The sequence below is a fragment of the Erigeron canadensis genome, chromosome 4 (assembly GCF_010389155.1).
Source record: "Erigeron canadensis isolate Cc75 chromosome 4, C_canadensis_v1, whole genome shotgun sequence".
NCBI classification, from domain to species: domain Eukaryota; kingdom Viridiplantae; phylum Streptophyta; class Magnoliopsida; order Asterales; family Asteraceae; genus Erigeron; species Erigeron canadensis.
Window position 1 is genome coordinate 39,455,654 of NC_057764.1, and position 26,481 is coordinate 39,482,134.

A 26,481-nucleotide genomic window follows, 5' to 3' on the forward strand; every position below is an offset into this window, starting at 1 on the left:
TACTTTTTCATATTCATGAACTAAACAAATAATTCCTCATTTCATTTCCTTGAAAGCTCCACAGTGACACCCAACACTCACTCATGGCCGGCGCCGGCGGTTCCAAGAATCCACCAACCACCACCAAAAAACCATCATCTTCCTCCGCCACCAAACGCCCAAAACCCCACAACCCAAAATCCCGGCACCACCCACAACCATCACAATCACAACCCCAAACACCCTCAACTCGACGTCAAACCATCCTCCAATTAATCTCCACCGCCGCCGCATCCACCGCCGCCGCCCACACTTTCTTAACAACCCATGACCTTATTCTTCATCCTTCACAAACCCTTTTGCTAGAATCCAATATTTCTGCTGTATCTCTATCAATTTCAAATCTTTTATCACTTATTCATCACCCCATTGCCTTTGCCATCCCTAAACCCCCACCCCCACCCCCTCCTGGTTCTCAAGATTCTCGAAATCTTTATCCGAAAACAAAGATCATTTCTTTATTGAATCTTTCAACATGTCTAAACAATCTTTTTCTTACTTGGTGTCTTTACTAACCCCTAGTCTTGAAACCCTTTCAATGCAGCCTGATAAAGCGGTTGCAGCGGCATTGTATCGCCTTGCTCATGGGGCGCCTTTTAACGCGGTTGGGAGACGGTTTGATTTCGATTCCAGTACTGCTTGTAAGGTATTTTATGTTGTTTGTAAAGCTGTTATTGATAATTTGGGTCATTTGTTTGAGTTAAGAAGTGATTTGAATAGAATTGTTCTTGGTTTTGGTTGGATTTCGTTACCGAATTGTTGTGGGGTTTTGGGGATTGATAGTTTTCGGGTTAAAGGGAATTTGTTTGGTGAAAATGGGTCTGTTTTGGTTCAAGCTTTAGTTGATAGTGAAGGTAGATTTTTAGATGTTTCAGCTGGTTGGCCTAGTACGATGAAGCCCGAGTTAGTTTTAAGACAATCGGAATTGTTTTCGTGTGTTGAGGAATCTAGGGAGATTTTGAATGGTCAAAGCTATGAATTTAATGATGGGAGTAGTATTTCACAATACATTTTGGGCGAAGCTTGTTTTCCGCTTTTGTCTTGGTTGGTTACGCCTTATAGGAAATTGGGTAATGATGGTTCTGAGGATGAACACGATAACGATGGATGTTTGAATCTTAGTAACTCGAAACAAGCGTTTAATTCTGTGCATAATCGAGGGATGGAGTTGTTGGATACTGCGTTTGGGAGGTTACGTGGGAGGTGGAGGATTTTGTCTAAAGAATGGAATGAGGAATCAATTGAGTCATTTCCTTATGTTGTGGTTACATGCTGTTTGCTTCATAATTTTCTTATCAAGTCGAATGAGGAGTTCCCTGATGAATATTCAGATTATACGAGGAAACATGATCTTCCGGATTTTGAAGGTGAAGGGGATGAGATGGGTGAGAGGATTAGAAGTGCCATTGCTGCAGACTTAAGTCGAGTAAGTTGTCAAACTAAAGTAATTGTGTAAGCTAAGTTCCATGTGTGTTTCTCCCTCTAATATTTATATGTCTATGTGTTACGTGGTATTTCTTCTGTTTTTTGTGTTAGAAGTGTATATTGTTATTTAAGAACTAACTGTTTCAGTAAAGAAGTTACACGTCAAACTTGGAAACTAGAAATGCTAGGAGTTATCATCAATAACTAGTTTTTGCATTACTGTGTCTCATATTCACGTGCTACGATGCTAACTGTTAGGCTGTACATTCAGCATCGTAGATGTGAGATTTCCCGATCTTAAAAGGACAAAAGATAACTCTATATAGCACCATTTGATATTTATATATGATTCCATTTGTTTACTTCGTATCTTGTGTTGAAATTATTTAAAGAACTAGACCTTTCTATGTATAGGACTATCTTTGTTTAGATAGGAGTCATGACTTAATGTCTATTACTTTATTAGTATATCTCTAAAGGTTAATCTGTAAAAGTTACATGTTGGAACGAAGTTGAGTGGCCAAAGAATATTAAAGCCACATGCTTTTATGGAGTTAAAGATTTCTTGATGTATATGAACATGTAAATATCAAAGACTTTTTTAAAGGAAAGGTGAGTCGATCTAGTAATTCTAGTGCTCTCTCAGTCACCATGGACAACACATTTTTATTCTTTGACAAGACTTTAAATTAAAGTTGCCTTTCTGTCTATTATTGTTGTTACAAATAAACTGACGCTTATATGTTTAGATCTAAAAGATTTGGAAAACAGTTATCTAAATAGATTAGACGAATAGTTGAACAGTTCTCTTAAACATAAAGTTAATATTGTAATTTTCATTGGATATGTAGGGAGTAGCAAGGTTAATCTGGTCGCCGTCATTTTCTAAGTTGACATGACTGTGATTTCTGTTAGAAATTAAAATATTAGTATGGCGATGAAGACTACACATACATATTGGACTGTTTGCAATTCCTTGTATTCAGCTTAACTTTTTAGAGGTTTTAACGACATTAATTATTGCCAGAGCAGACCAATTTACTTATATTCCAGTTCCTTGGATTTTTGTTTTAAATCAGGGTATCCAGGTATTTAAACAAACATTTGGTGCATCCTTTTTAGATTAAAATGGTGTTCCGTTTACAGAGTATTTGTTCCTTGAGGCTTTAGCACCAATTTTATTGGAACATGGTAAGAGACTGAGAGGTGAACCTAAATAAAATGATTCTCACGCTTCTTTGATACGTAGGGTATCTGCTCGTAGAATTCGAAATTGATATACTATTATTAGAGACTCAAAGCCCGTGAAACCTAGAGGATCCTTGAATTCACCCCTATAAGATCCTTGAATTCACCATTGTTTTTCGTTTTTACATGAATGAAATTGCAAAGGAAACAGAGTATCTGGATACCTTGTATGAATCATAAATCAAATGTTTAACATGTATTGTTTAAATTTTGAGTATCTGGATACCTTGCATAAATCATAAATCAAATGTTTGATGAGGCGTGCTTAAGAAATTTTCTGTGTTTGACTATTTCAGTGGGAAGATTGTTGAGTCGTATCAGAGCAAGGAGGTCAAGTCTTTTGTCCCAGAAACTGTATTGCTGCAACTTGGACGGATATGAAATGAAATTTGATCGTTGAATCTTAGTGGAAGGCCCCAAATTTTGTAGATACCCTAAAAGGGTTTTCAAATTTGGTAAGAAAATGCTTGTCAAGTATGTAGTTCAGGAATGGATATGCTTAGATATGAAATCTTGAATCGAAGTTGAAAATAGCGCCTTTTTTTAATCCTCTAAAGATTAACTGTTAGTTTCTATTCATGGCTTCTAGAGCTTGTTTTTGAAACAAATGCCATTTTGATAAGGTAGCTCCTTTAATTAAGCCTGAATTACCTCAAAAAATCATGGGTTCTAACACATTTGGCCGATCTTAACTGAAAAAAAGGTAACCGTCTTATATATACTTGATTTTGGTTCAGGAAGTTTGTCGATCCACTTTATGTATTTGTTTTAGGCTCCATGTTTTGACACACACCAACACTTCCATTTATGTTACACCCCTAGCAAGAAGTTGACCCAGTACAGCTTTGACCGAAATAGCCCAAAACCCAACCCGAACCATTTAGCCTGAAACCGAAATACTAATTTGGTTCGGTTTGTGGGTGATATTTTGAATGGTGAAACCTGAACAAAGCGACCATACATCCAGAAACCCATTTAACCTGACAAATCAACACCCTAGCAAGAACAGTAGTATTTGGAAGATTGGCCATTCACGAGCATAGGACCATCATCTCTCACGTACTCTCCGCCTGCTGAGAGATTATGCTCCATCTATCTCCCATCCTTGTCCTTTTTGTAAGGGACTTGGATCCGTGTTTTGGCACAATTGCAGTGCCTGGTGCTCCACCGATCAAATATGGTCACTTGATGGTTAGCTGGTCACCATGTTTAGGTTCAGTCTGCCTTCTTTAAATGGCTAGGAACCGGGGTCAATTAGTTGGTGTCCTGCTACAGGGCTTTGGGCTTTCACTCTTTGCGGGTCAGTCCTACACTCATACTGTGGACTGCTTCAGGCAGTCTCTGTCCTTTTCAAGAAAAAACTAGTAAACATGATCCGCTACATTAATGATGCTAATTTGAAACTTTGTTGAATTTAAATAATAAATTCCTCGTTTAAGTGTCATGTATTATATGGAAAATAAAGCTGTCATATATCCAAAAGGTTTTCTACTTGATGGTATTTACGTGAACAAACAATTGAAAAGTTGCAAGTTACAATCGAAAAGTTGTAAGGTTTTCTACATGGTGTATAAAGTTCCTATTTTTGGTTACTGCCTGATTGAATTCTAGTTGTATTGTGATCCATGTGAACTTTATCTGGCCAATCAATTCAAATGAAGCTCATCAGTTGGTTTATCACATTTCTAATCAGTGTTTAGGTATTATGATCAATAAGTTTAGTTGTATGGTGATCCATGTGATATGTGTTTGGCCAATTAAATAAAGAACATTAACACAAGTTCAGCTGTCATACTCGTAATCTATAAAGTGTATTTGGCCAACCAAAATGAAGCACAATAAGATAGTTGGATATCATAGTATCAATCCATGTCAAAGGGACTAGGAACAATTGAATTTGGACATACGATATCACATGCGTTGTAACTATGGTAGTTATATGTATCTCTTGATTAGGACAAAGTTGCTCAAGAACATGACAGCGATTTTAGTATCTAGATATAAGGCTTTGGTGTACATAACTAATCGCAGTTTTTCTTTTATCAATATGGGATGCTATTAGAACATCTTTCACAATATTTTTGCTTGAAAATAAGTTAGTTAATATGGGATCGTCTATGTTATGTTTCTTGTATTTTATCTTCTACTTCATTATCATTAATTATTAATTAATATCGTAAAGTCTAATTCTTCGGTTATTTATTCAGGATAATTAGATTATTTTTTTGTTATTTGCCCTAAGAAAATATAATATAACAACAGAGAAGACGTTTTAGAGAGTTGGTCTTAACCATTGTTGATAAGTTAGCTTCTGGTTCATGGGACGGGACATTTAATAAACACCTTCATTATTAATAAAATAATTTATACATATACATCTATATAAAACCGAGTTTCTTAGTATAACCATAAATTTGCTTAAATAGAAATGAATATCCATGCATGCACAAGATTGGGATGATCGACCAAGAGACATTAAATTATGTTATCACCTGGCAAGGTAAAAACAATGCATAGGATAATCTTTTATATATTGATAGATAACTATTACTATTAATTAATAACCTTGTTAAGCTATACTTTTGTCTAATCCTTCACCAGAATCAACATCGTAAATTAAGATAATCTAGTAATTTATGTTGGGATTGTTTAATGTCATTTTCAATAGTTGGTGTTACATATTGTTTGATATGACAATCTCTTTGATATGGTGGTAGTATGTGATCATATAAACCAACACGATTCACTCTAAATGTAAAATCGTATTCGAATTTATCTTTAAGACGTGATGTAAATACCATATAGAAACTAGTGATAAATATCTAGATTAATATATTTAATTAAGTGGTAATTACTTTGTCTAGCATGAAATCTGTAAGTATACAAACTAATATTAAATATGTCGACCACATTGTGATTTAAACAAGAAATTTCCAAATGATATAAAAAAAAGGGTTCATTGTAAAACCATGGTCACAAAGGTCTGGTTGAGGTACAGCACATACATGCCCATTGAATTTGCCAGGGACCCACAAATACATTTCTTGGTCGTAAGCACATCAAATCAAATAGCCAACATCCTGTGGGCTGTCCTTACTGGACCCACTTAGGTCATCCAAGCCCATCTGCCACCCTCTTTATAAGGTTATGACTATTGACTTTTTTACGACCCATAAAAAAAAAACCCTCACTAATTTTTCTCTAATATAAATCTAGTTGTTTAAGCATTGCTACTAATTAAAAACAAATAAATTTTTTTCGTTCAAAAGATATAGTAAATTTTCTAGTAAAGTTTAAAAAAAGTTTTTTTTTTTATTTTATTATTATTTTTTTTTTATAATAAATTTATGTGACCACTTAAAACTTTGAAAGCACCCCTTTTCTTACTATGCCTACTTCCATAGTTCCATGCTAGAATTTATTTTGTCCTTTTCTATTTATTATGTTTAAAAGAAAAGTTCTTTTGACTATATAATATTAACTAAATTGGAAACATATTTTTATGTTGACTATTACAGGGTGTTCGAGTGCTAATATAGATCCCAATCTAATATTTGTAAAGAAAATTGCAATGTTAAGAACTTTTTATTTTTTAAGTTTTTGATATTGAGCCCTTAAAAAGTGTTTGTAAGTTGTCATTACATTGATAAATTTAAATGTTTATCTCCTTATAGATATTTCTTTAGAAAGGAATTTTAAATTAGAATAGGAATCAACATACTTTTGATAATTAATCTTTTGACAATATTCATGTAAATGATGGGAGAAAAAAGGGAAAGAGAATTGTTAAAAAGGGTACCCACAATAACTTTCACTGTTTCTCAATCTTATCTCAAACTTGAAGCGCCTCCATGGCTCCATGCCATTGTTGCTTGTTGGGTTACAATAAGATAGTGATGGAGACCACTCGTATATGAGTTCTTTCTTAACATACAAATATTTACAAACTTGCTCATCTCCCATGTTACAACCTCATTTTGTTATTTGTGTACATGTTGCATTAATTAATGTATCAAGTTTTAATGGCGCGTTTGTTTCACGGAATATTTTTGGATGGAATGGAATCTATTGAAAGAATTGGAATCTGATGGAATTAAATTTGACGGAATGTTTTTCATTTTTTGAAAATTTAAGGGAGAGACAGAATGAGATCCCTTCCCCCATCCCTATGGAATGGAGATTCCATCAAATAAGAGAATGTTGACATTCCAACGGAATGATATTCCTTCATCATTGAGCAACCAAATACACTAAGGAATGAAATTCAATTCCAATTCTATCAAATTCCATCAAAATCTACGAACCAAACGCGACCTAAGGGTTTTGTAGTACATATAATAATAATTTTAATAAGTAGAAGTTACTACTCAAATGTCTATTGATTTGCACTCAGCTTAGTCCACTTTAACATGCCACCAATATTAACCAACAAAATGACTTAAAATTAAGAAAGGGTAGAGAAGTGAAAAAAACATATGGTAAGTTGATATGTTGGTTTGTTTTGATTTGTATGTAATCGATTATTCATTATCACATATACCACTTGCTTGGATATAGAGTTTTAAAAACGTAAGGAAAGGTTTTGATAAAAAGGATAATGTTAGCCGTAAACCTAATTAGTCAGAGCTATTTCCGGTTAATCTAAGCAGTAAGGTGGGATCAAGTGGTTAACACCTTTGCCTCTGGAGACAAAGGTCATGGGTTTTATCCTCATCCCTTGCAAAGCCGGAGGTCCTTTTCTATCTTTAGATAGAACTTGGAAGCAGTCTCTCTACACCGTCGTGGTAGGGGTAAGACTGTCTACATCTTAACCTCCCCCATACACCGTCGAGGTATTGGGACCCAAAACCCGTGAAATATGGCATTGGGTGTTACTTAGTTACTTACTTATTTCCGGTTAATCTAAGGTTATGACTTCGATTTTCAGGGATGACAAACCCAAGGTTTTTTCATCAAAATACTTGTAATGACTCATCGTCAAAAATTTTTTGTCTATGGTAATGATACATGCAAGACTTCGTCATTGTATGGTGAAACTCTCAAATATCGTATTCCGACTAAATATTTGGAAAAAAGGTAAATGTTGACATGATTAAATAATAAATTATCATAGGAAAAAATGTAGAGAATGTAGTTAATAGATAGAGGAAACACAAACAAACAACCTTAATTTGCTAGTGTTTTTGTCTTAAAATATCTCAAGATAGATGAGAAAGAGTTAAAAGTACGTGGTAAGCAAAAGATAAAGTAGTATTTAAACTCGAAGACGTTCATCAACCCAACCACAACCATAAACGTGGAGGAATCTTCACGTGATGAACGAAAGGAATTCTTGGATTTTCCCTATTTTAAACAATATGACTAATTAATAAACTCGAACAGATTGTTACTAGTTTACTACTCCTCCGTCTCATTTTAGTTGTTTACTGTTTACTTTCAAAGTCTTTTTGTCTCAATTTTGACCACAAATATTTTTGTTTATATTTTATAACACTTAATATAAAATATATAAATAAATCTGATTTTAAACGAACTTTTCAATGATATAACTCCCATCAAATATTATATATTACAAACAAAAATATTTATGGTCAAAATTAAAGTAAAAAAACTTTAAAAGTCAATAGTGGACAACTAAAATAGAACGGATGAAGTATTAAGTTAAAATATCTCTGAGATGTTTTTAGTATAATGTTTTCGATTACCTTGTTTTAGTTCTCTTATGGAATGTTTGCTTCTTCCTCAAACCCCTAATATCGATTTTAATACCTTGTTTTAGTTCTCTTATGGAATGTTTGCTTCTTCCTCAAACCCCTAATATCGATTTTAAGAGGCCCAAGGGACACGTGTGAGTCCTCTTGAATCCACGTGTTAACGGGCTTCATTTTTAACAAGGTTGAGTGATAATAGTGTTGATGTTGGCTTTCCAATCATACATTTTCCATCTTTTTACGAATGGTTATCAAATTTGGCTTGCGGATAATGTATAACCACGTTAACCAACCATACCATAACCATTCCTTAAATTCAGTTGCAATTTAGCTAGCGCATATCATCATGTAAATTCATTACCCCTTGTCATGAGGCATCGATACGTGACGCACAAATCCTTGAAATCCTCACATTGGATTAATTTATGTAAAGTGACCGTATCGCTTATATCGTCATCCATTATCGTAGAGTTGATTTATTTGACTCTTGAAAATTGAAATCACTCTTGAAGAAGAAAAGGGGGGGAAAAAAAGAACTCTTGAAGCTAGCTTTTTTTAGTTTTCGATAATTTAATCCACATAAAAGATGTCATTCCAATTTGAAGCGAAGGATCAAGAGTATTTGTAATAGGTTCAATCTTAAATTTTTGACATACCATTATACATGATCAACATATTTCCGATCTATCTCTAACCAAACCTCTCTTAATTTCTCTTCGAAGTTTTTATTACGTATTAAATAACCAACAAATAAACATCATTGCTTACCCACTCATAACACTTTATAAACAAAGCTTGTTCTTCACTCATTTTAATACATCGGCACGTAGTGCGGGTCATCATGTAATTAACTAACGATTTGTATCTGGTTGTCGTTATACTTGAGATTCGACTGTGCAAATTAGCAGCATACTCAATTCTCAAATATAAAAAATAGTGCCTGTCAGTATACATATATAGATGCGATCGATTCCCCTTTACATGAAAATACAGATATTCTCGCGTCCACAAGGCGGTCACTAGATTTTTTTAAGGCTGTCTACGAGATCTTAGACATGATTCTTTTCATTAACTATTAAATTAATCTTCATGATCAAAATTCTCTTTAATATCTTAATTCTTAACAAATAGTTACTGAAATAACTGAAATTAAACCAAAGGAGCCACGAACTAATCTCTAATCAACAAACACGAACCACCTAAATCACAAACCATGAATGTAAGAACCACAAACTTATTGAATCAGAATCCCTGACTAACATGAATCAAAAACTACAGAGCACAACCCGCGAAACACCAAACTAGATGAACAAAGAACCACATGAACTACGAACTGACCAACAAAGAACCACTAGAAGCACAAACTAGATAAACAAAGAACCACACAAACCAAAAAGCGTGACATAAACCATAAGAACTACAAGCCCACAAATTCGTCTTTAGCCACACAAGAAAAAGACTTTCTATGCAGACCTAGAGCGCGAGTGTGATTTAAGGTTAGATTTCAGTATTTCGTAAAAAGATTTAAACCAAAAAGTGGTTTCGATGGTAAGATTAAACAATTGAAAAAACGCTTTAGAGAGTTAGAATACACTTAAGATATTAAAACATGGGTAGCAGAACGGGTGCATTTTTTTATTTGAGATAGAGGGCAATACAATAAGTGCGTTTGGCTTACGGAATTTTAAATAAAACGCAATGTGTCAAAGAAAATGATTTGAGGGAATATTGTACATTTCAATAAAATGATATCTGCACCAACAACAACTAAACGCACGATTCCATCAGATTATATCAAAATCTGTAAACTAAACGCGACCTTAATAGTTTATATCTCAAATAACAAAGAACATAATGGGGGAACCACGTTTCGTCTACCATGACGAACTCTGGCGCAGTCTACTATACATGTCTAGCTTGGCGGCTTGTGGTTTGGCTCGCAGTCGGTATGTACACGGTGTTAAAGGCGTAGAATCTAGTTCTTGGTGTAATTTGTTACGAATGTAAATGTGTGATGTAGTTCTTATTAGTTTTTTATGCAACAGCGCGCTTTTGGTATGTTTGCATGTCGTTTGATTCACACTAGTAAAACATTATGAGGCGCAGTTGGTTTAGAGATAAGTAGTTAAGAACTTGTGCGCGCTCTGATGAAGTATATATGTTGTATTTGCAATGTAATTCGTCCTCTATAAAGATAATTTCAAGGGATTTAGTTTCATCTTTTTTATGATCCGTAGTTTCCACCACCAGTAGTTTTACAAGCAGGCCTAAATCGGATTCCATCTTGGTACTTTTGGTAGATATATTTTGTCATCCATCTTCGTCGGTAATATTTGATAATTCAGCTATATAGCTACCACTCACCAAATTCCATTCTTTTTAGTTGCACCAATACTTGCCCAAATATGTATACCACATACATATACAAGTAGTTCACCGCGTTCTATCTCCACATAAGTATGTTTTGTTTTTTTATTCCATCAAATTTAGTTTTTATTTGGTGATCATTAAGTAAATATATTTATATTTATTTAGGTTCCAAAGTCGTTGAATCCTCCCAATGCATAGGCACAGTCAAGAGTGGTCCAGTTATTCCTCCCCCAACTTCAATTATTTCAATACAAAGTCATCAACAGCACACCAATTCATAGTACCATTCCATATTCCAGGCTGTCTTTCCATAATAACGTAACGTACCTGCATCACAATAATTGTAAGTTGTAACCATTATTAATTAATAATAAAATATACATATTTATACAAAAATAATAATAAACACAATAAATATAAGATTCTTACCACAAGACGGAACGGCAACACGGAATACGACGGACCTAACGGAAAACGTCACACTTAACGGAGTTGAACTTAGAAAAAATATCTGACGTAACGGAACTGACAGAACGAACAGATCCTAAATTTGACGGAACATAACGGAATTATACACATCAAGTGGCTGGTGGTTGATTCCAGATTTTAGTTTGAGTTTTACTGTCCAGTAATTCATTAGAAAAAAAAAATGAATAAGAGTATACTCTGGCTCGGATTAAAACTGGTTGATATATTTATATATATATATCATCATCAGCTATATATCTATATACAGACACATCAAAATCAAATATAATAAAGAGGTCTCATCAGGCTTGTTGTTTCCGTACGTCCCGATCGAATTCAAAAAACAAATCAACTACTGTTTCCAAATCTAACAATCCTCTGCTTTAGACATAACAGATAACCGGCTCGGCCTAGCCTGAAACGACGTTCTCCGCCTTTGTTGATGCGACGACGGCCGGATCAACGCCGCTAAAGCTCTCTTCACCAAATCACCTCCTTCAACCGTTCCGATCCTCACTAACGAATTAGTCATCGCCGACCGCCGCGCGTTGAGCCGATTTGAAGGATACGACGCCGTATTGGTGTCGTGATTGTGATTGTTTGAGGATTTATGTAAACTGCATCGGAAGGAACCTGGATGTGAAGTAGGTGAGCACATACAGGTTCGTTTGGGTTTATCTAACTGTTTATTAACAGCTTGATGACTGTGATTCCTTGGAAGAGATGATATAGATCTGCTTGGAGAGATCGGACGGTTGTTATCGAACGAGAAACGTACCGATGACGCTGGCGATGATGATGACGATCCGTACACCGGCGACGGCGATTTGTTTTGGAAAAACGACGTCGTTCCGGTCGAAAAGGCTGAACTAGTGGTTGCGAACCTTCCAGAAGGTGATTGTGATCGGAGAACCGGTCCGCTTGCTCTTCTTGTTGAAGTAGATATCGGCATGTTTAGATACAGAAAGCTGTATGTATAGTATATCGATATACAAACAAACTTGTATGTATGATGGAAGAAAGAGGGAGAGGAAGTTTTTTTTTTCTTTTTTTTTAGGAGGGGGTTTGGGTGTGTAAATTGGCAAACATTGCTTTACTCAAGGAACGTATTTATAGGAACGGAGAATTTGCTTTTTAATTTCTTATTACAGTACTAATTAATTAATTAAAATATAAAATAATGGAAATTAGAATTCAGTTAAAAGTTGTTTGGTTTGTTTATACGGTGGGCGCCAAACGACAATAGGGAAAGGCGTTTTAAAAACGGTTGTGGTTTACTAGCGGTAATGGTGGGGTGCCACGTACATGATCGACGATTAAAAAAAGTGGTGACTAGGCCCATTTTAGATGCCCCACGTATTATGCACGGACTACCATAAAATGATTTATTTATCTAGAGGATAAAATTATTAAAATATCAGGAGTAAACTGGCACAAATGCACAATGTTGAAGGCATCGACATGTTATCTAAAATTATTAGAATTTTGATTTAATCAAAGAAAATATCTAGTTTGATATGAAGAAGTCTAGCACTGAAGTTCTAACTTCTAACATAATAATAAGGCATTGGGTAACACCACCAGGTCAACGGTCAACCCCACCAGATTATTAGCGGCGACGTCGCCGTTAATAGTGGGACCCCCGACACGTCCATCAACTGATGCCAGACTGCCGCTGCAGACTGACGTGGCACTGCCGCTGCAGACTGCAGCGGCAGTCTGGCAGCCATCAGATATCGGGAATGGGAATGGTTTATGACATATCGGGAATGGTTTTTTGACATAGTTCAATAAGATCAAAAGAGGTTAATGCATAGGAATCAACGATTTTAAATATAGTTCAATAGGATCAAAAGTGGTACATAGGAATTATCGATTTCAAAACTATATATATAATGGAATGTCCAACTAAATGTATACTTGAAAAAAACAGCAACTAATAACATATTCAATACCCCAAAGTCGTGGTTTTCCTACTGAATTATTGTGTATTTGGAAAAAAAATTTCAAACATACGAATAATCGTTTTTCATTACATATTTGTAGTTGCTGGTATTGTGTATGGTTTTCAATCTTAGTGTTTATATATATATGTATTATGAATATAGATATAGATATTATACGTATGTGTAAATATATATACATATATATATAGTATGGACACCATTAATAGTTAATGTGGTTGATGTTTACTTGAATTGTTTCAGATGGATAGTTTGGAGGATATTTGGGCAGACCCAGAAAACGTACGTATTGAAGTGCCGGATAATGTGTTTGAGCAACCTGATGTAGATGGTGAATATGAATGCGAAGGTGGGGACTTTGAAACTGATGAGGTGTTCGGTTCCTTTGAAGAATTAACGGAGTGGGCTCAAAGAACAGCAATGGATTTGGGTTATGTTCTAGTTATACGGCGGACGAACAAAAACTCAAAAGAGGTGGTCAATAAAGTGACACTTATATGTCACCACGGTGGAGCGCGCGATGCAAGGTTAATTGGTCCACCTAAACGGTCAAGTAAGATAGGTTGTCCTTTCACTTTAATAGGCCGCTCTGGGCGTGATGGTGGTTGAAGGTTAACTGTCCAGGATTGGAGACACAATCATGATCCAACTACTAATCTGCAAGGGAATGCATACGCCAGACGGATGACGGATGAAGAAAAGGAATTTGTGGGGACCCAATCGGATCGCGGTTTGTACCCACATCAGATCCTGGTAAACCTCAAACTTGAATTTCCAGGAAACTTGACTCGCAAAGGAGACATTACGAACTTCCTAAAAGCGAGAAGAAGGTCGGGGCAAGCAGGGCGTACTCCAATGCAAGTACAAACATTAAATATTTTATTGTACTACGTTGTTGGAATTGACTTATTTACTCTATCTTGGTCATTAATCGCAGGTTATGTTTTCACTGTTGCAAGAGAAAAGGTACTTTTACCAGTTCACCACAAATAACAAAAATGGACGCTTGGAGAACCTATTTTTCATTCATCCAACATCAATGACCCTATGGCGCGCATTTCCCTGGGTTATTGAAATAGACTCCACCTACAAAACTAACATCTACAACATGCCGCTAGTTGAGATCGTCAGCGTGACTTCAACGGGGAAGACCTTCAGTTTAGCGTATGCGTTTATCGTAAACGAGCGGGAGGCAAATTATCAATGGGTTTTACGATGTCTTCGGTCCATCCTTGATGATAGCTTTGTCGTTCGTGTCGTTCTTACTGACAGGGAGCTGGCCCTGATGAGAGCTTTGAAGGTTGTTATGCTGGATTCGACATTTTCGGAAACCTGCACCCATATCCAGGTCTTGATGATATATATACGTGGGGGGACCCGTCCCAATCCTACGGGGTCGGGGATACACCATATGTGACACAAAAATTATATGGATTCGGCGATACGTCCCAAGACCATTAGCTCAACTATGACCAACCATATTCGAAGTTAGTAGATGACATCTTCGGGCCACCACCTACACAATCTAGAAATGCACCCATATATGAATCAAGGCAGGCGCAGGTTTCGGATCCGGAGTCAGAGGCACAGTCATCGGCCAGTTGGGTTGGGTATGTTGCGGAACCGTATAACGCCAGTCTTTCCAAAAATTACGCTTGGGTACTAGGTGAGATACCATCGTACTTAAGGCCGTATGTTGTAGGCGCACAAAATGTTAAAGGAGACGGTAACTGTGGATTTCGAGCTACCGTTGTAGCTTTGGGGCTAGATGAGGAGATGGGTGCAGAGTGGGTTCGTACGCAGATGCTAGCGGAGTTTGAATCTGACCTCGAAGGGTACATGCAAATGTTTCGGCAAACAGAGGGCAACCGAATGTTGACGGCGTTGCGAACATCTTATTATGGACGAAGTCGGCCCATGCATCATTGGATGAGTAAAGTGTGGTTCCATATCCTCCTGGCCAATAAGCTGGGTATAATAGTCAACTGCGTTAGCCTACGTGACCCCCGGACAGTATTTCCGATCCATCACGGCTTAGATCAGCTGTTATTCAAACAACCGATAAGTATTGCTCTGATAAACAACGAAACCCATTTTGTTGCAGTGAAATTAGCAGGCGACTACCCAATGGCCTACAAGAATCCAGAATGGGAATTTCACGCAACCGATCCTGCACGTCGACTAGCAATAACGTACGCAAATCAAGAAGATGCGTATCAAAATTGGTTGTACGCAAACATGCCAAGAGTACCACCAGGCCCTCCTATTGTAATAAATGATTAAATTCGTTCAATGTTTTAAAATTAAATTAAACATTTTACTTTAGTGTAAGAATAATTCAAAAAAATGAATAATAGGTTGATAAATAAAAAGTTTTTAAATTTTTTTCTCATCTAATATATAAATTTCAACTTTAAGCTTTTGAAAACTTTTTATCATTGGAGTATAAAAATTTTTTAAAAAAAAGCTCTTACACATTTTTACACATATTTTGAAATATATGTCTCTTTCGAAAGTCATGAAAATGTAATATATTATATAAAAATAACCTAAGTGAAAAAAGACCGTAGTAAAAAAAATGTAAGAAATGAGTGGGATTTGGAGAATTTTGCCTAACTTAGTTTTTCAATACGTGGATTTATATATAAATTTGAAACTTGAAAGATTTACATATTATCCTACATTTATGATATATTATAATAATTGAAAAGAGTATATTGTAATTTACAAGTTACAATATTTTTGCATTCCACAACTAACTTACACCTTTTAACATTAATATTTATTTAAAACGTATATATTTATTTTATTTATGGTATATTATATAATTAAGAAGGGTATATTTGATAAAGATGAAATAATTAAATTTAATCTACTGGTTATACATATAAACCTACTAAAATGTTAATATAAGTATTAGTATTGTCTAATAACTTAGGTGAATTTGCTACATAGTCTAAGTAAAAAATTGTTACAACGTGTGCTAATGAATGACGAGGCATAATTTATGAAAACAAAACTAAAACAAGTATAATAAATGACGTAACACATGTTTTTCGAAATAAAGTTTTATTCTAAAAAAATGTTAGTATAAATAATCTTTAAAAATATATATATATATATTATTTACATTAAGTTTGTCTATTTTTAAGAAACTTTTTAATGGGGATTAAATTTAATATGATGTACTAAATACAATTATATAATAAAGTGGGTTATATCGAAGTGGGGGGACGTCGCCGCTAATAGTGGGGTCCACACCCACGAGATTCCAGACATCACAGGAATGGTTGCAGGCGTTGACTGACAGAGGGCCCACTATTTGCGGCGACGTCGCCGCTAATAGTGGGTGGTCAGGTTACACTATTTTCCCTGATCGGGTTACGCGCATCGAATAATAATTTCATTACTTTTTGTAAAATGTAACAACTAACAACAACTATTGGAATCACTTATACTTCAAAGAACTAAATGACATACAATATTACGACTTTAGTTAGTTAAATCTTTCTACAACAAATATGTATACAAATCCCCAAATATACACGTAAGATACTAAGATTACAATCTATAGTTTACTAGTCGATCAATCACCCTAAGACAAATTTTATTCTAGTTTTGATGTAACAAAATACTTTTTGGTAAAGAAAGATTACATGAATTACATCTCGCCCTCAAAAAACAATTAATTACTTTAAAGATGAGTGAAGGACGAGCATATCTAATGATGTTTGACTAAGAGATAAAAGGAAAGAGTGATATTGTGTTACCTTTGAGGGTCAACTTATACAACTAAAAAAAGTTAATTATACAATTATACCCGAGAACATAATATTTAAACTTGAACAAATCCTATGATATACCAGTTTAATGTAATTTGTTTTTCAGAACCAAAAAACATAAGAGAAATTAATAAACTTTATTTTTGGTTCATTCATTTCTATTTGTCGCTATCAGAGATTTAATGTTCGATGGCCTGGCCGAACACACATAGTTATAAGAAATGATTGGAAATATAATTCATCATTGTATTCATTTTTTTTCTTTCCAAACAATAAACTGTTAGCTGTGGTAATTTAACGTCACTATTTAAGTTTGAACTAGAAACTTTTAAAAAGACAAAATCCTCTAATGAATCTATCGAATCACTTGATAGCTTATTGGCATCTATCGTATTGATTAATAAAAATGTATTTTCTCCAGCAACATGTAAGTATGTAACTTCTAGTCTTCTACGACTAACTCGATCAGATTATTTGGTTTTATATCTTGTTTAGTTTAGTACAATTAAATATGGATAAACATTGATCGGCTGATGGCAATGGGCCATACTGTAGCTTAGTTGTCTACTTGAAGACAAATAAACCCCCCCAACTTGGCCTTGTTGTCAATAAAGTGGTGTTATAAATTCAATCTGGTTTGTTATTCACGTTGATTTGTTTCAAAACTAAGTTCATAGTTTAAATTTGTTTTGTTTTAGTACGAATCAATATGTTACTCTGCAATTTGCGTTTACGATAATTATATCAAAATTTCGTGATTAAGTGTGTTAGTTGTCTATAACAACGTATAAGATATAGTTTATATATATTTTAAGTATATTTAAATTTTGTCTCATGTAAGTATGTAAAGTTTATAACATTTAATTAGTTAGTAGTATGAGCATGCTACCCGCGCAATGCGGCGGCGGTAGTGGGCACGATGATTTACTATTGTCGGTGACAGTATTATTTCTGGTGGTGGCGGTGTCAAAGTCTTAAATGGTGTAGGTTGATGTAAAGGTAATAGTGAAATATTTAAAAAGTTAAAGGCTTCAAATGTTAATTATTAAAATAAATGTCAAAGGAATTCTGTTAATTCAATGACAAGAATTATTAAAAATAAAAAATGTCCTTTTATTTTATAAGGAAGTAGAGATTGAATCTATATATTTTGTATTTCGTGAACATTTCTCGACCTTCCCATGACTACTTTTGAGATCATATGAGATCTTTTATAAAAAGGCTTAAGATAATAATTGCTAGGCTATCTTGAAACTAAAGTAGTTAAAGGAAATGTTTACATAAAAAAGTGGTTAAAGACTTAAAGGTATAATAAATATTTACATAGTTTTATTAAATCTATAATATCTTATAAAGCAAATCGATTTCTTCCCTTAACTTAATTAAGAACCTGATAAGACAAAAATGCCCTTAAATAATCTTCCTTGCTAAGCACTCTCTCACGTGATATACCAACTATGCCCTTCAACCATTTTCGTCTCTAGCAAAGTAAAACCCTATCAACGCCACCACCAGATTGTCTTCCCCACCACCGCCGCATTGCGCGGATACCATGCTCGTTGAATATAACTTGTTTGTTGAAAATTAATGTAATAGTGATGATAAGATGAGAATGAGAATGATGATATTTGATAAGAAATAATCATAAAAAATGAAAATGTAAAAAAAATTAAAATAGTGAGTATTTGAGAAAAAAATATTATGGGAAACATAAAAATTAAATTAATAATCAAAATTAACATATATAATGCCTTTCTAAAAAAATAATAAAAAAACACTTATAATTTCATAAAAATAAAACTTTCAATTTTCATTATCATAATTCTTTAAAACTTACATAAAATGAAATGAATGAAATCATTTTAATTCTCCAATATCAAGTACCTAAATTATATTTATAAACAACTAATCGGTTAATGGTAAACCCAAAATGAATATGTGATTATCATTTACCTAAGTTTAATTATAAAAAACTTTACATACTAGTATAACAATCATAAATTCACTTTCTTTTATTTTATTTTATTATCAACTAGGGAATTTTCAGCCTCACAAATTGTCGTGTTGAAATGATTATGTTATTTTGTATACTTGCATTGAATTAACAAACTGTTATGAATAAGTTTGTTTAAAAAATTATCATATCAAATATGTATTTAATATATTTATTTAAAGGCAAAACTACAATAGTTTTTGTCTACGCGTTGCACGATTTTAATTAGTTCGATTACTCTTTGTTATTGATGATTTATGTATCCAAAAACTTTGACATATAAAATATATACTTATTCAAATACAATACCACAAAAAAATTAATAAAATTTTTTAATATATTGTTTGAAAACCTAAAAACAATTATGTTTTGTTATTGATGATGTGTCGCTATATATGTTTGTTAAAATATTTGACATTTGATATGATATTTATTCAAAGGCAATAGCACAAAAAAAAACTATAGTTTTGATATACTATTTGAAAACCGAAAAGAAAAAAAATGTAAGAAACCAAGAAGTAACATGTAATTTTAAACCTAAAAGGGGTCTAATGTGTTAAAATCTGAATATTGTTACAAAAATAGAATAAACATTTTCAGTATAATTAATTGAAAATCCGAAAAGAAAAACATAACGAAAAAACCAAGAAGTAACTCGTATTAGAAAACCCGAACCAAATGCGATGTGGCAAAATCCGAATGATGGTGTGAATATTGTTACAAAAACTGAATAAAAGTTTTCAGTATAATTATTTGAAAACTAAAAGGAAAAGCATACAGAAAAAACCAAGAAGTAACTCGTATTAGAAAATCCAAACCGAATACGATTTAACAAAATCCGAATAATTGTGCGGATTGCGACTTGCGAGTTACTATTCACATCTTATTCGATTATTAGAGTATATATAATATATAATTAGTAGTTGTTATATACATATACTAGTTTACTAGGTGTATTTTTTAATATATTGTTTGAAAACCTAAAAACAATTATGTTTTGTTATTGATGATGTGTCGCTATATATGTTTGTTAAAATATTTGACATTTGATATGATATTTATTCAAAGGCAATAGCACAAAAAAAACTATAGTTTTGATATACTATTTGAAAACCGAAAAGAAAAAAAATGTAAGAAACCAAGAAGTAACATGTAATTTTAAACCTAAAAGGGGTCTAATGTGTTAAAATCTGAATATTGTTACAAAAATAGAATAAACATTTTCAGTATAATTAATTGAAAATCCGAAAAGAAAAACATAACGAAAAAACCAAGAAGTAACTCGTATTAGAAAACCCGAACCAAATGCGATGTGGCAAAATCCGAATGATGGTGTGAATATTGTTACAAAAACTGAATAAAAGTTTTCAGTATAATTATTTGAAAACTAAAAGGAAAAGCATACAGAAAAAACCAAGAAGTAACTCGTATTAGAAAATCCAAACCGAATACGATTTAACAAAATCCGAATAATTGTGCGGATTGCGACTTGCGAGTTACTATTCACATCTTATTCGATTATTAGAGTATATATAATATATAATTAGTAGTTGTTATATACATATACTAGTTTACTAGGTGTACATTTGTGCGACAAATATACAACGCGATTATTGAACAGAAAAGGTCTTAAACTAAAACAAATTTGAATTTGAAGAAAAGATATCGTATGTGAAATACTGATATTAGATATTTTTTTTTTTGTCCGGTGCCAGCTAGAGCATTATTATTATTATTATAGTAATACAAAAGTCTCCTTGGTTGTTTTTAGATTTAAGCAACATATAATATCATAACTTAATTATTACCGATGGATACCTAATCTACATGTTTCGACAAACGATAAGCGCAACTTAAATTGAGACTTATCCATTTCTGACTTTACTATATATGTAAAATCATAAAATCTCTTAAAAAGCAGCATGGTTGGATCTGTGGTAAACATCCTTGCCTCTGGAGACAGAGGTCATGGGTTCGATCCTCATCCCATGCAAAGGTTGGAGGGCCTTTTCTACCATTTAGGTAGAAACTGGAAGCAGCCTCTCTACTTAGGTAGAGGTAATGTCTGCCTACATCTTAACCTCCCCCATACACCGTCGAGGTATTGGAGCTCAAAACCCGCGAAAGGCGGCACTGAGCAGTTACTTACTTTTTATAAAATCTCTTAAAGATTAACCTAATTTTTTAAAAAAACTATAAGAAATAACATGTAATATTTATTAATTTTTTTTAAGCTGTAGATCATTTGCTCGCAGCAGGGGATCTAGCTTACATTGTATTAACCGGGTCGGCGCATAGAGCCCCGTCACCCTCAATACCTAGTAGGAGGAGAAACCTCCAATTAAACCGCCTGAAAGCACGACATTTAATTGGGGTAAAACCTTGCCCCCTTTGCAGGACTCAAACTTGCTTCACTGGAGGACTTTATCTGTGAAAACCCCTTATATGTCTTTTCCATTTCTCGAACCCGAGACCTCCAGCATGTAAAGCTGGTGCTTAACCACTGAGTTATAATGAGAAGCACATTAATTGTTTTTCTTAATCTACCCTCCTAATTTTTTCACATCTCATCTTTTAATCATTAGAAAATTATTTAAACTATTAACTTAAAAGGATTAGTTATTTCTCGTTTACTATTTCCTTTTCATTGTCTTTTAAGTTACATCTTATTGATTGAAACTTAAAAGTTTAACGGGTTTTCTTTTTGTTTGTCCTTTTTTATTACCGACTAGCTTTGTTCTATGTTAAAACAATCTATGAAAAATTATCTATGTATATTTTATATTTTATTAGAATGATACCTGCGAAATGCGTCGGTATAATGATGGTTGTGGTGGAAGTTGGGGTTGTGACGGTGGCGGTGACGGTGACATGGCGGCGACAATCATAATGTATGGTTTAGGTTATTAATGTAATGTGTGATTTTGATTAATTATTACATTAGTTATGAATAATGATAAATCAATTTAGTTGGTGTGCCTAAAGATATTTGCTTTATAATATACATATAGATATGTACATATTTCTATTTTTGTTCCAATTCCTTTCTGATTTTTACACTTTTTAAGCCGACACATGTTCATATAGATTTTGGAATCTAGGCATGCTAAGTTATGATCATGATGAGAAATTAGTGGCGACTAATTATTGTATCAAATAACAATGTACCTGAACAAACAAGTATGTATTTTTTATAAGGAACCCCTTTTTATAATACTAAATGAGGCATACAAATTATTGGCATGTTCTCTAGACATTGTATAATTAAGAAAATATTTACGAAATCTTTCATTAGACAAGAATTTCATAATTCAAGATTCTATACACAACCTGACTAACATACAAGTTACTATGATTTGGTATAATAGATATCTTATATATAATTAAAATATTAAATAAGCATAATAATGTATGTTAATAAATGATATATAACTAAAATATTAAATAAGCATAATAATGTATGTTAATAAATGCTAACTTAATGATAAAAACCTTTTTAATATAAAATTTAAGTATGTTTTATAATTATACATACATCTAACTTTAAAACTTTTAATACAAAAATTTACAATAATTAAGATCTAACAAAATACCATGTGTCATTATCATTATACTTTCGATCACATCACTAAACCCAGCTTATATACTAGTTATATCTGTGTAGACGTTTTAAGTCATTAGTCATAGAACAACTTATATAATACGCCCAAATTCAACTATTTTTAAACCAATTGATATTAGTCCACACTAGCTCTTTTCATTAATTAATTTACGTATTCAAGTTTAATAAAAGAAATTGTGAAAAGTTCAATCCGTTGATTTCTTTTTCAGGAACTGTAACCGGTTCGAGTCAACACGACAAAGAATCGGTTTTTCAAAAACCGGAACCGATTTTGGTCAACCTTTGACCAGTTTTTTTCAAATTTTTTTGTCCAATAACCAGAACCGAACCGATTTGAAACCGGCAAGGAACCGATTCTAAGACCAAAAGTGAAACTAGTTCCAACCCGATCGGTTCTTCAAGAACCGATTTCCTTCGGTTTCGATTGGGTTATTTGGGACTGTTTCTTGAGGAGCCAGTTTTTTTGGCATGTCTAATAATATTGGGCCTTTTTTGGTAGGAAGGTGATATTCCTACCACGATTTTTGAGTGATGTACCACAATGTAAAACTTTTACAGCTGACTGTACAAACTAGTAATACACAGTTATAGTAAATCTATCAAAAGAAGTGGTACAAATATCAACTTTTTTTTTCTTCCAAAAATTAACTTTTATTTCTTTTATAGTTTAATAGTTTTAATTACCCCTAATATATATGTTGTAATTGTAAATTTGTAATTAATATATTGACAATGACAATATCATTTCTTATGAAGGCCCAAATCTATATACAATTTTTACACAAGTATTATTAATTTTGACAAGGGAAAATGATCCGTACTGCAGAATTTATTTAAGCTTAGGTATTGTCATTTTTAAAAAAGTTTCAAATTAAACCTTTGAATTTGATAAACATACATAGTCCCTTTTAAATTTTATATAACCCTCATGAATTTTACATAATCCTTCATAATTTACTTAAGATAGGTACTGCATATTTTACCTATCATTTCCTTTTTTGATAAAGTTAATATTGGTACGTAAATGTTAAAAGTTACATATAAATGTAATTGAATTGGAACTTATATAGTATTCGCAGTATTATAAAAATCAAAAGCGACCATTATATTGAAGGGCTAGCGGTTCATAAAGGCATATGGAAAATAGAAAATAGAACCTTTAAATGGACCGCGAGGAGTGGGTCAAACAAGAATAGTATTGTAGTTTCCATGGTCAAGTTGATTTTAGTTGATTCTTAATGCCATTTCGTATGGCGTTGAGCAGTGAGCACAACTATTTGGGACCCTCCCACTTGCTTGGGATAACTTTTTTTTTTCTTTCTTTTCTTTTTCTTAAAGAAGGACGAATTATAATTAGAAAATACTAGAGCTCGAATAAGAAAGTTCTTAGAACATAAACTTGTGCCTACTTTATGTGTTTGTCAAGAAAGTAAGCTTTTTTATGCTAGTTTATAAAAAATTATGAAACAACAAACAAATGAACCAAGTTGCGGAGCTATGTGGTAGTTTGGGGTAGTCATGACAACCTACAACGTCTATAAAACTTTATATTTTCGTATTAGTTTTATGTGTTTGTTTTGTTTTAAAGATAATTGATATCCTTAATTAAACTGATGTAACTTAATTTGTAGATTGACTTTACGTTTGTTAACATTATCAAAACTGTACAGCAACCTCCGAATGAAATTTTGATAAATGAACCTCAACCAAATATAAAGTTTTAATAATGTAAAGTTTGCATAAATATTCATTTTGGTTGTGTTTAATTATTTGCTTATGTATTACAAACCCAAAAATTAATGAATAACTTACCGGCCGATTGAATGTTCACGAACAACAATGTTCGCTCCTTATTTGTCTACAAGATAAATGATCGTGAACACAATTCCGGCCAAAAAGTATATATCTATATTCCTATATAATAATTATCAACCCCATATTTTTAAAAAATGTTAGAAAATAGTTAAATGTAAAATTACTCAATTACCTTTAATAAATCACCATTATGGAAAGAATTTTTATAAATTACTAAATTTTTTCTTAATGAATTAATTTATACTCTAAATCTTTATTTTAATAATTAACATTTTAAACCCTTATTTACTACGAGTAAAATATTCTACCCTCACCTTTACATGCATCAACCTACACCACTTGACACCATCACCACCATTAATTCCGTCACCGATACCACTAGACCTTCGTCTTCATCACTACTGCCGTATTGCGCGGATACCATGCTAGTACGTAGTAATAATAATTAATCGGCTAGAAAATACAGTTCCAACTTGAACAACAATATTTGCCATATCTACATCGATCATCCTTCAGATAACACATATACTATCTATACTTGAATTACAATTTATTGGTTGGTTCGATACAAGAACCAGCTAAACCAAATATCTTTTTAAATAAGTAATTAAGTTCGAAGCCACTGAATAACTTTTTATACGGTGTCTAATTAATAAAATTAGAAACTTAATTCAAACATAAATAATTATTAAGCTTATGTAATATTATATTATTTTATTATATCGGGCATAGCTAGCTAGGATGATTGGCCAGGATAGTATAGATGATTGTGATTGATAATTACGTGGAAAGGATCAATATACACGTATGATGTTACATATATATATGATATATGTGCTAATGTGCCATGCTTAACAGTTAAGTCATCTTAACATGTTGTGTATATGCATATGTATGTGCGTATATATGACGCGGTAAATTAAGTCTAAACATATATACATGCATATATGTTTGTTTCAATTAAGTATCTTAAAATATACACTGTACGTAGTTGAACTCTATATACTATATGTACGTAGTTTAATTACAAACCGGATTGAAAGAATATGAAGAAAAAAATAACCAGATCCGCAAAATAAAATGAAAAAAACTGCAGTGCCATGATCAAGAAACAATTGCCAGTTTGTTACTAGTGCCGTTCAACAAGCAAAATCTACTAGGCTTCTGCTGGAAATTCCTCCTCCTGTGAAGATCACGGTTGGATGGTTTTATCATCAACCGAAGAAATGCTTTAAACAAGTCCGATTTTGCAACCACGGCTAGCTCCCATGAACCACGGCTAGCCACCCGTCGGCTGGGGACCTTTTGGAGGTTACGGTGTCGGCTGCACCTGAATGAACCAGGATGATTGGTTGGAGAGCATAAACATGTTCTCGGTGCTAGCTGAGGCTTACTATGTGAATAATATAAAGTGGGATTTTTTGTGGTCATTTGGGAAATATTTTGTGTTCTTTGAAATTGGACAATGGGTCAAGACTTTGAATTAGTATGGCAAACAAAGGAAAAGTTGGGTTCTTTAATTGGTTTATAAATAGAACTAATTTGTTGGTCCCTCAGATATAAATACCCTTTGGTTTGAATTGGTCAAATCTATGACAAAGTAATCAAAACAGAGTTATTCTATTGATTAATTTGTATAATTGTTTCACATTCCGGCTTTGGACTAGTAATTTAGTTCATATGCTTAGTCAAACTTAAGAATAGACTACTATAAGAAAACTAGCTCCTTTCTATTTTTGCACACCAAAATTCAAACACACTAGTACTATTACAAATTTACAATTTTGGTATGTTAGTAATTTAGTAATTACACTATCATAATTAAGTTCATAACTTCCAATTTATGTATGGTAGTATGGTACGTTACGATGGATGCGTTTTCATTTACTTTGTTATGTGTATAGTAAATAACCTTTTTATCTTTATTTTTTAAGGCATGTCGATTAGTTACGTACGTATATAAAAAGAACATATCAGTGACAACTTAACGTTGCTTGCATATATGTTTATTTATTTGAATTTTATCTTCAGTTCGTCATTGAAT

General features: G+C 33.1%; 2 protein-coding genes across 2 annotated transcripts; one reads left to right on the forward strand and one right to left on the reverse strand.

Moving 5' to 3' along the window:
* On the forward strand, positions 1–3,259 carry LOC122596351 (protein ALP1-like). The gene is given in 3 exon segments (XM_043768916.1): positions 1–444; positions 447–1,465; positions 3,009–3,259. Coding segments are annotated over 3 exon segments (1,395 nt in total). The 5' UTR covers positions 1–83; the 3' UTR covers positions 3,024–3,259.
* Positions 3,260–11,443: 8,184 nt separating this feature from the next.
* LOC122596482 lies at positions 11,444–12,346 on the reverse strand. Its single transcript, XM_043769063.1, has one exon. It carries the CDS (start codon positions 12,211–12,213, stop codon positions 11,629–11,631), a length of 585 nt encoding a protein of 194 aa, XP_043624998.1. The 5' UTR covers positions 12,214–12,346; the 3' UTR covers positions 11,444–11,628.
* Positions 12,347–26,481: the final 14,135 nt, after the last annotated feature.

Coding starts and splice junctions, on each gene's coding strand:
- LOC122596482 (XM_043769063.1), bottom strand. CDS start 12,213: ATGCCGATATCTACTTCAACAAGAAGAGCAAGCGGACCGGTTCTCCGA.